Source organism: Heterobasidion irregulare (genome assembly GCF_000320585.1).
Source record: "Heterobasidion irregulare TC 32-1 unplaced genomic scaffold scaffold_02, whole genome shotgun sequence".
Lineage (NCBI taxonomy): Eukaryota > Fungi > Basidiomycota > Agaricomycetes > Russulales > Bondarzewiaceae > Heterobasidion > Heterobasidion irregulare.
Genome location: NW_009258198.1, coordinates 1,397,271 through 1,407,642, shown reverse-complemented (window position 1 = coordinate 1,407,642; position 10,372 = coordinate 1,397,271). Strand labels below are relative to the sequence as shown.

Below are 10,372 nucleotides of genomic sequence, written 5' to 3'. Positions count from 1 at the left end.
ATAAGATCTTGCTGGTGAGGCTCTTTTGTGAAGCTTGTCTATAAGGTGCTAGAATGTCACTTTTAGTGCCCATAAAGTCCAGTGCTCTTAAAGTCCAGTGTCTGTAAAGTCTAGTGTCCATAAAGTCCAGTGCCTGTAAAGTCCAATGCCTATAAAGTCTAGTGCCCATAAAGTCCAGTGTCCACAAAGTCCAGTGCCTGTAAAGTCCAGTGCCTATAAAGTCCAGTGCCCATAAAGTCTTATGCCCCAATATCTCTATATAACTCTTTTATGATATTCTATAAGGTCCTTCCTATATAAAGCTTTCTATAAGGTCTTATCCATAAGATTCCCTTATAAGATCCTGCCCTATGAAGCTCCCCCATGAGATTCTCTGTAAGGTTCTAGGATGCCATTTCAAGCTCCAATGGCTGCAGAGGCATAGCCCATTCTAGTTGCTAAGGTTGCTAGGAGCACTAAAACATGGCTCACTCTGCTTACTAAAAGTCTTGTGCCCCAATATCCCTATATGGCTCTTCTGTGACATCCTATAAGGTCCTTTCTGTAAAATTCCTATATAAAGCTCCTTATAAGGTCCTATCCATTAGATTCCCCTATGAGATTCTGCCCTACAAGGCTCCCCCATCAGGGTCCCACCCATGAGGCTCCTCCGTGAGGTTCTCTGTGAGGTGCTGGGGTGCCATTTCAAGCTCCAATGGCTACAGAGGCTTAGCCCACTCTAGGGTTGCTAGGAGCACCAAGACATAGCTCACTCTGCTTACCCCATTTGTCATGGATGCTTGCTTTGCTCACATGGTTTCTTATGTGGCCTACATAAGTGTAACCAAGGACATATGACTTGAGCTATTAGCCCAGTGCCACCATTTCTTATTGTCCCCTTCTATTTATTATTTATTTACATAAAAAAAAAATATCTGCAAACAAAACCAAGAACCCAGAGTGGTTGCCAAGCTAAGCCCTTGCTAAATGCCCCCTCATAGTTTACCTGAAGAAATCACTGCAAGACAGTGCCAGAAAAAGAGAATTACCCTATGCTTAGGTTAGCCCTAGGCATGCATGCACTGACCCACTCCCTTTGAAACTCCGACACACTCTGTTTCACGTCCCAAAGCCTATGGGACAGTGGTCTCACGTGGTTTCTTACGTGGCCCATGTGAGCATAAGCGAGAAGCACACAAGCATAGCCATCGCTTAAGCACCACAATTTTCCAGTGTCACCTTCTATTTATGGATGGATGGATTTCAAGAATCCACTCTCATGAAAGCATGAATCCATGGTGTTGACAAAGGCAAGGCAATACCTCTTCTCCTTGCAGAGTGTTCTGTAGATGAATTATATGAGGGACTGTGCTAGGCAAACATTGATTAAAATACCCTTTCCTGATGATGATTTATGATTTGGAATAGAGTACACAAACTGATTCAGCTTCACTCTTTGACATGAGAAATACAAGGAGGTATCGGGTTTCCCCACAGAATAATACTAGTAGACCACTATGCCGAATATCATGGGCAAGAGGAAAATATTGATCAGCTTTTATTGCCCTAACAATGAGCATTGAAATGCATTGAACCTATCTTGGGTGCAAGGAAAAGTCAATGCATCAACAAATAACTTTAGTGATATCAAATGGCTCATGCAGGCAGAGACAGTATCACCCAAGATCAAAAGAGCCTAATAGGTGCGCATACGACGCTCAGCGCAACAAACGAGATGAACGCGGATATACATGACTATCACGTGAACGTCGATCTACATCACGGGACAGGTACGCCCTTGTCCCCTCTCTCTTTGGCTGGCGTAGGCGGAGTCAATATTACTTGCATGATCTCGACATTGTATCCCCTTCCTGTATCAACATCAAAGACCACGGGCTGATCAGGAGAGAGCGTGAATGAAGTTTGTGAAGCTTGTGACGTCGGCGTGACCCCTGATTCCTTCTCTTCCAACATGCTATCGTCAGGGTGCGTGTTTTCACAGTCTCCACCATCCCGCCCCGCGTCGTTTTTTGCAAGTCGAATTTGGCTGCGCACGCATGCATGAAGCAAAAGAAGCAGAAGCGTGACAGAGAGAAGTCCGACAAAGACAACGGCAACAATGACTGCTTCGTTCCATTCAGTGTCTGGTAATAGGTTAGCCGCAAAGTCTGCTCACAGGGCGCAATAGATCCGTTGGTAGATCCTGCCATGAAATGATGTGAGATAGAGTGGGTGTTATACAAAAGAGTGGAGGTTGTCCTGAGAACGAGAATGTACACGGTTTGGAGAGAGCGCTGGAAGAGTGTTCGATCAAGCCACCATACCACGTGGTTCAATAAAAATTTATTCGAGTTGTTTTTCCATACTGAGCCCAACGTCGACTTCTCTAAGCCTGTTGGTAGAGCCAACGTCCAATTGGCGTGATGGTCGCAATCATTCAAAGGCAAGATTTGGCAAACTCGAACCAGGAAACGCAATCCTCTTGTAAACCCATCCTCCATAACTACCGCAGTGATTAGTACCTCCGATAGGGTCACAGCTCTGGCTTAATATGAACAGCATTCTTCTCGGCTCTAACCTTTCAACGTGAGAATAAGTGGAATGGGTGTTTTCGAGGCGTCAAGACAGGATGTACGTACTGACTGGACGACTGGATCATCTTCATCCATCTTCGTCACTCCACTCATCAGGCTCTCCGACTCCATAAGTCTCTGGGTAACCAGAACAATGAGTCTTTGTGCCCGCAGCGACGGAAATAGCATGCAGCTGTTCTTCCGTGATATGACTTTGCCTAATATCGAGTAGCGAAAGGTCGAGGCCCAGCTCCCGTCGTCGAGTAAGAGCACTCTGCAATTTCCGGAAAAGCTGCTTCTCACCCAACGGGTGGGAAAAATGAGCATGTGAAATCACTAAGGTCTTGAGGGTGTGGAGAGGCACCAGGGTGTCAGCTGCATTCCGAGTAGAGAGCCCCATGTCATTGACACGAGGGAGCATGTTTTCCCACTCATCCGCAAAGGTATACGTGAGGTCATGCGAGACGTGAAACGTTTCGAGTTTTTGAAGCGAGGCAAACATAATCTGCCAGTCTCTATGCTCCATGGAAAACACTCCTGCCATTTTGAGCCCCCTCACGGTCTCCAGATGTAACGGGTCGATTAGCGTCTGCACGACAAGTGTGATCGGGATCAGAGGCAAGGCCTGCGCGCGCCAACAAAATCGCAGAGCGAACCGGTGTTTGTAAGATGTCTGGTCCCATTTTGAAAGGAGAACCTCGACGTCGGATGACGAGCCTTGTAGAAGATCGACCACCCATGATGGGTTTGTGATGCCAATGCCTCGATAATTACACTGCTCCTCCACCACGGCTGTCACAACAGGGAGAGAAATCCTGAGATTCGCATGAGCTGGATTGTGTCGGCACGATATGAGGACGGAAGCTGCAGGTGGAATGACAAAGTATCGAATGAGGTTGCTGGTATCGATAACGAACCCATCTAGACTTAGAGCCTCCATGTGAGGAAACTCGAGAAGACGGTGCTCGCTTATCAAAGGGGGCAGGGCATTGATGGTTTCGGGAATCATTGGTATCGAACGGTGAAGAGTAAGAATCTGAAGCTTAGAGAGGCACCGCAACATGCTGAGGAGATCATGAAGTGAGGGTCGAGCCTGTAAAGGGGTATCGACGATGGTAAGATAGGTCAAATTCTTGCTGAAAAGATGTGATCGCCAGCTGATGCTACACCCTTCAAGGGTTAGGCTACGCAAATGCGGTGCTTCACCCACAAAGATATCTTCAGGAATGTAGCAAGGGCCGCGATATGTGATCCGTAGCTCAAGTACCTCCAGCAATGGAGAAGGACAATTCTTCAATGTAAAAATTAGTCCATTAGCCGCTGAAGGAGGGGTTCTGAGGCGTATAACGCGAGCGTGATGTGAATGGGCAAGGGCAAGATCTACGCGCTCAGAACGAGTACGACCTGATAAAGAGTCATCAACGTCAGCCTCGATCACCAAAGGTGCTCCTCTAGAGCGAGCGAGCATTATAGTTGTCCACGGAGGAGGATCAAACATGATATTTGTCCACATGAGGGCGCATCCAATGGCGGCTTCACGCCATCTACGACATACGTGCGTTATGCGAAGCCACGTAGGAGATTCATCCGTAAATTTTTTGGCAGGGAAGAAGAGGAAGATGGTGGTGAGCAGATCAAGGGGAAGTTTCAAGATCGGTGCAAGGGCGTTCTGATGGAATAACGGGGCGAGACGTCCATCCTGACTCGAGGCGGTGATGACTGCTCGTTGTCGAGCAAAGTCGGATTGCATCTGAGAATCATGATGTCAAATGCTGTCGAAGGAATAGCCGTTGGTGCTCACCATGTCTCAAACAGCGGTGACAAAAAGAACAGAAAGACGTCGCCTGGCCGGAAAGACTTGTTGCCACTTCCCAGTTCCGGAACCCAGCACCCTCCCTTCATCTGTTCGACCACCATCATCGCCTCTCCCTTCTCTACCCTTTATACCCTTTCTAGAGTGCTATATTTTCCCCGATTCTCTAACGACGGCAACGCTATTTTCTCTTTGTTATGATGGAAAGTCTGTTCGGCAAGAAGAAATCTCGCCCACGCCAGCCCTCTGTATCTACCGGAGGCGAGTTGCGTTCCATGCCATACGACAGAGTTCCCCCAGGCTCTCCGTTGCCCATTGGGTCGTCTTCACAAGGCTTTCGCTCCGCCGTCCTCGCCAACGCCATCTCTGCACCTATCACAAACCCCACGCTCACCACTAATGGCACCGATCTCAACCTCAATACCATACAACGCGTCAAGGCAGAGCGGGATCTTGTCTACGCTGCCAACAATGTCTCTATGAGACCAAACTCCCCTCAAATGTCCCTAGTGACAGATGATTCGTCGACTTTGTACAGCGATTCCGCTGAGTCCCCTTCGAAGCCCTACACACCAACTGCGCGCCGACTACGCCAAAGTGAAAGCTCTGGCAGACGAAGTCCTTCTTTGGTCGACTTTGGCCAGTATCCCTCCCCAACTTCTCCTCACCCTCCGCTTCCGCCCCAATCCGCATCCTCCAGTACGATGCGCCCGTCCTCTACTTTCACAACGCGCTCCGACGGCAATCGTACTTCACGTTACGCCCCCTCTGTAGCTCCATCCGAGAGCCATTCAGCCCATTCACACTTCCCACACTTTCATCGTCACGGGCCTCAAGATGACTTTTATTTTCCCCGCCCCGAGAGCGATGCCGAGATCGAGGCGCTCTTCGAGAACATCATGCGCACGCGCGAGATAGGATCCCTTCCGTCTTTGTCGATAGACCAGAAATGGCATATGGTGGAAAGCGACGAGCGTATACGTTGGAAGGAGGAGAAAATGAAGGAGGAGCAGTCGAAGAAGCAGCAGGAAATGGGCAAATCAGCACCCATAGATGAGGGAACGCCGGAATGGTATCTGAGGAAGTTTTTGGACAAAACCATCACAGCCAAGCAAGCTTCTAGCCTGCTTGTTTCCTTGCGCAGTAAGGAAGTGGGGTACGTCTGCCATACATGACATGTACAATCTTTGCTAACCTAAGATTGGACTATTCATAGTTGGTTTCGTCAATTTATCTCAATACAGGGAACGCCGGTATTGGCGCAAGCACTTGCACATATCAGTCGTAAAGGCCCTCAAAGGTACTTTTTCACAACCTGTTGTTGAATCTAGTGTGAACTATCCGTAACAGACGAGACTCCGATGCGGCGCTTGAGATTGAAGTCGTCCGTTGTTTGAAGCAAATTTTGAACCATCCGGTCAGGAATACAGAAGCTCTACTAATAGAAATTTTGGTACTGACGATGTTACAGGCTGCAACAAATGAAGCATTAACACATAATCAACTCGTCACTCAAGTGGCTTCCTCGTTAAATTCGCCTCGGATAGGTACCCGAAAACTCGTCCTCGATCTCTTGACTTTCTTAGTGTACTGGAACACCGAGGCCATCAACCTTGCTATATCTGGTCTCGAGGCCCTGAGTGTCGCGAATAATGAAGGAGACTCGCCTTATGCCTTCTGGTTCAAAAGTATGGAGGTTTCGCTGATGGGTCGAGGTAAGATGGGCAGTCTGGTCGGTGCGAGTGAGGATATGAGAAAAAACGCCGGCGGGTTGGAAGGATCTCTAAATGAATACGCGGTAAGTCTTGCTTATTGAACTCGTCATGCTCTCCTCATGGTATCTTGCATTAGTTATCCAATTTTCTCCTCATCAATGGTATCATGGACGGCATAGACGACCTTGACTTGCGCCTCCATCACCGTGCCCAAATGGAAGCTGCCGGCCTGCAGCGGATTCTTGAACTTTGTCGAAGCTTTGGCCTGGATCAGCTAGATAAGCAATTAGATATCCTTCAAGACACAATCGATTATGACGAACAACAACTTCGGGAACGTCTGGATCAGGAGGTTCTGCGAGATATGAGGAGCTTGGAGGATGTGTACGGCGCTCTCAAAGCTAGGACGGAAGATTCGAAGGCTCACGACTACTTCCTATCTATGATGCAGCACTTACTCCTCATTCGGGAAGAGGGGCCAGGACTTGTTCACTACTATCAGCTACTCGATTCACTGGTCACGGATGTGGTCATGGATAAGAAACTTGCCAATGGAGAGAATCGATTGGGCCAGTCGGTCGAGCGCATCATTGCTCAGTTTAACGACGCAGATCAGTACCAGACTCTGGAAGCAGAATCCGCCAAAGTCCGTGCAGAAGCGCGCCGGCTTCAGCTGGAGAAAGAGTCATTGGAGCTTGAACTTTCACAGGGTAGTGAGGGGCTCGTTGGACAGTTGAAGGAGAGGGTTGCGCATCTGGAGGAGAAACTCCAAATATCACGAGAGAACACCACCCGCCTTCAGGGCCAACTCGAAACGCAGAAGACTGGGTACGAGGAACAGATCGCCCAGCTCGAGGCTCAAATCATGGAGCTTTTCCGAATGCTCCGTGAAGTCGGTAGAGGTGTAGACGAGATCCTTGATGACGTCGACAGCAAGATGGACCGCAAGGCACTCATGGAGACGCTCGAGCGGCATCTGCAGCGGAATAAAACTATCGATATACTCGAAGGTCGAGACGGTGACCGCCCACAGCGCAAGAAACGGAAGGATGGGTTTGACGAGAGTGAGTCTGAGGACAGCGAGGCGACACCTGGAAGGTCGAGCCTTGCGCGACGTCCACACTCAAGGAAGAACAGTAAGCCGTCAAAACCAATGCGTATGTCCGAAGCGGCGAATGGTAGGACCTCTCAATTCATGGATGCCGATGAGGCAGACGTGCAGGAGCAGATTCAACAGCAGCTGGCTGCGGGCGTAAAGATTGTATGTATGATTCCAATATCGTGTGTTTCAATTCTAAGATGTGTGATGTATTCATCTATCTCCATCCTATGTGGGCAGTATGCACCTCGGGATGGACCTGTCTTCAGCCCAAGATCTATCAATCGCTCGCCACGGCGGAAAGACTCTCGTCGTCTTGCCGAAGACAGTCCGCTAATGCAGCGGTCGCACAAATCGCACAACCTACTTGCTGCACCCCTGGAAGATCTAGCAGAAGCTAGCGACGGTGGTTCTACCCGTCCTTCGTCGACACGCGCAGATGACCAGGATGCAGAGAGCGAATATAACCGTTCGACACAGAGCGGATTCACCAATTTGACCGAAGACACCCAGCCGACATCGGTAACATCATCCATAGTTGATAGCGCCCGTCCATCAGGGGGCTCGTTTGCAGAACAGCTTAATAAACATTTCGCAGCTAGAGCCAAGGGTGGTCGCCCGCCATCCGCTTCCAGCAGCCCTCAACATTCGCCAACGTTACCACCTTTGCCTGAAGAATCTGATTCTGGCTCTGCCCCCCCGCCGCCGCCGCCGCCACCACCACCACCGCCGCCGCCGCCGTTCGGCATTGACGGGATTATGTCCCCTCCTCCTCCTCCTCCTCCTCCTCCTCCTCCTCCTCCTCCCCCACCACCACCACCACCACCACCACCACCTGGGAGCCTCGGCCTCATTCCCACATCAGGCGTACCACCACCACCACCACCACCCCCACCCCCACCTCCTACCAAGGGATGGGCCACGCCAACATCTGGACCCAACTCTGCACGTGCGTCTATGTTACTGGGTGCGAATCTGAACTTGTTACTTTCTGCGCGGAAGGGCATGCCCGTGACGCCCAGCACAAAGATGAAGCAACTGCAGTGGGATAAGCTGCCACAGCAGCAGGTGTCTAAGACCCTATGGAGCAACGAGGAGCCGTCAAAAGAGCAAGAAATGCTGGCGAAGCTGTCGACCGACGGAATTTGGCTGGAGATGGAGGAGGACTTCAAGGCTAAACAGCTCGTCATGAACCTCTTGGGTATGCTCCCTAGTGTCGTTACTATGACCCTCTAACAGAGTTCCCGTTTGCAGCCCGACAACGACGCGCGGATCTGAAGAGCGTGCTCGATCCGCAGACCAAGAAACGTGTCGGTAGGTACAATTTACTTTCTCGTGACAGTCTTTCTCTGAGAGTGCGGTCCAACAGAGATTCTCATCCAGCGAGTCAAGAAGCTTGCGCCAGAGGAGGTCGCTCAGAAGATCAAAGAGTTCGATCAGGACGTCTGCACACAAGTCTTCCTCAGTGAACTCAAGCGCGTCGTGCCCACACCAGAGCAGGTCGGTTCCCTTGATTACTTGGCTGTAGTTTGGGCTCATCCTTATAAATGACTCTATAGGTTGGCAAGCTCAACGTCTACCGCAATGCCGATGCCGAGGAGCTCGCTGGCCTACACTCTGCCGATCGTCTCATGGTCAAACTCATACAGATTGATCGCTTGGGTCCACGAATTGAGGGGATGCTGTACAAGATTTCATTTGAGGAACAGTGGGCTCTCTTGGACGATGCAAGTATCACATCAAAAGTCGTCTACGTCGACTGAAGCTGATACTAACCGTCTCCAGGGTGCTCGTAAACTCTCCCAAGCTGGCAAGGCGCTGCTCAGTGCAACTCATTTCAAGGAATTACTCAATGTATGTTGTGCTTGCGGCCATCAATGAGCTAGACTTACCTAGTCATTTTAGCTCATCCTCATGATCGGTAATTTCATGAATGGCACCGGAATAAAGGGCGGTGCATTTGGCTTCCGGGTCAGCAGTATCAATAAAGTGAGTAGCGCGCGAGCCCTTCCGTTATCTCAGTAGTAATATTGAGGTTGTCTCCGCTAGCTGGTGGACACGAAATCCATGAACAACACAACCCTCTTGCACTTCCTTGAAAGAACAGTCGCAAAGCACTTCCCAGAAATAGAGCAGTTTGTGGAAGAGCTGGCCAAACCTGCTGAAGCTTACCGAGGCAAGTTCTCTTGTTCTTCTTGTTCGTTGATTTGTTGCTGAAGCTCCCCTTCTAGTCAACCTGATCGACGTCCGAAAAGGCCTATCTGAGCTGAGAGAGGGAATCAAGACGATCCGGAGCGAACTCCACGACCACTTCTCTGAGGTCGAGCAGAACGACCGTTACTCAAAACAGATGTGGAATTTTCTCGGCAAGGCCACACGGCAACTGGAGGATTTGGTGGATGATGTGAACAATGCCGAGACGACGTTCACCGAAGTGGTGAGATACTTTGGCGAGGAAGACAAAAGTCTCTCATCATCGGAGTTTTATGGCATCTTCAAGACATTCATCACTTCGTATCGGGTTTGTGACAATTCTTCGACACAGTCATTCCGTCACATTACTGATCCTGATTCAACAGAAATGTCAACTTGACAATCGCACCGTTGCAGAGGAGAAGCAAGCGGTGGAAAAGCGGAAGCAAGCGCAGGAGGAGATGAAAGTCAACCGTGCAAAAGCGCGCGAAGCGGCAAGCGCACAGGATCTTGAGGATACGGCGGCGCTCGACAACCTGCTAGAGAAGCTGCGCAACGGTGACAGTGTCGGTCGTCGGATGCGCCGTGGCCGAACAGGTGCGGCAGTGCGGCCATCGGAGTCGCTGACGGTCTCGACGGAGGGATCAATCAGCGGAGGGAGGACAGACACGGCGGATATTGCGCGGGATATGCTGGCGCAGCTGAAGTCGGGCGGATTCGAGACATTCGTACCGACGTCGCCAACGATCAGCGCTACACAGGCGCCAACGACCCGACGGCGGAGATTACGTGCGGAGACGATGGCCGCAGAGCTGGCGGCGGAATTGGAGGCCGTTGGGGAGACTGTGGAGGAGGAACTCATTCTGTCGCCGGCTGGCTCGGCGGTGGAGGTTACGGACACGGCTGGGTAGGACCCTGGGCATTGACGATGACGCTCAGTAGACTGTGATTTTATTATCTGTAATATCTGATTATATTTTGATTATTCTATTCTCGCTAT

General features: G+C 50.2%; 3 protein-coding genes across 3 annotated transcripts; 1 reads left to right on the top strand and 2 right to left on the bottom strand.

Annotated features, from left to right (window-relative positions):
* Positions 1-1,758: 1,758 nt before the first annotated feature.
* On the bottom strand, positions 1,759-2,189 carry HETIRDRAFT_115217 (uncharacterized protein; the record flags this gene model as incomplete). Its single annotated transcript, XM_009544116.1, has 2 exons — positions 1,759-2,123; positions 2,156-2,189. The coding sequence occupies 2 exons, from the start codon at positions 2,187-2,189 to the stop codon at positions 1,759-1,761; spliced, it is 399 nt and encodes a 132-aa protein (XP_009542411.1).
* A 451-nt stretch (positions 2,190-2,640) lies between these two features.
* Positions 2,641-4,302, bottom strand: HETIRDRAFT_414574 (uncharacterized protein; the record flags this gene model as incomplete). Its single annotated transcript, XM_009544115.1, has 1 exon — positions 2,641-4,302. One exon carries the CDS (start codon positions 4,300-4,302, stop codon positions 2,641-2,643), a length of 1,662 nt encoding a protein of 553 aa, XP_009542410.1.
* Positions 4,303-4,562: 260 nt separating this feature from the next.
* On the top strand, positions 4,563-10,283 carry HETIRDRAFT_407557 (uncharacterized protein; the record flags this gene model as incomplete). The annotated part of the gene is made up of 15 exons (XM_009544114.1): positions 4,563-5,521; positions 5,582-5,665; positions 5,716-5,782; positions 5,837-6,163; positions 6,217-7,341; positions 7,420-8,380; positions 8,434-8,493; positions 8,549-8,679; positions 8,739-8,906; positions 8,965-9,033; positions 9,085-9,168; positions 9,229-9,367; positions 9,411-9,700; positions 9,759-10,161; positions 10,183-10,283. 15 exons carry the CDS (start codon positions 4,563-4,565, stop codon positions 10,281-10,283), a joined length of 4,968 nt encoding a protein of 1,655 aa, XP_009542409.1.
* Between the last annotated feature and the right edge of the window lie 89 nt (positions 10,284-10,372).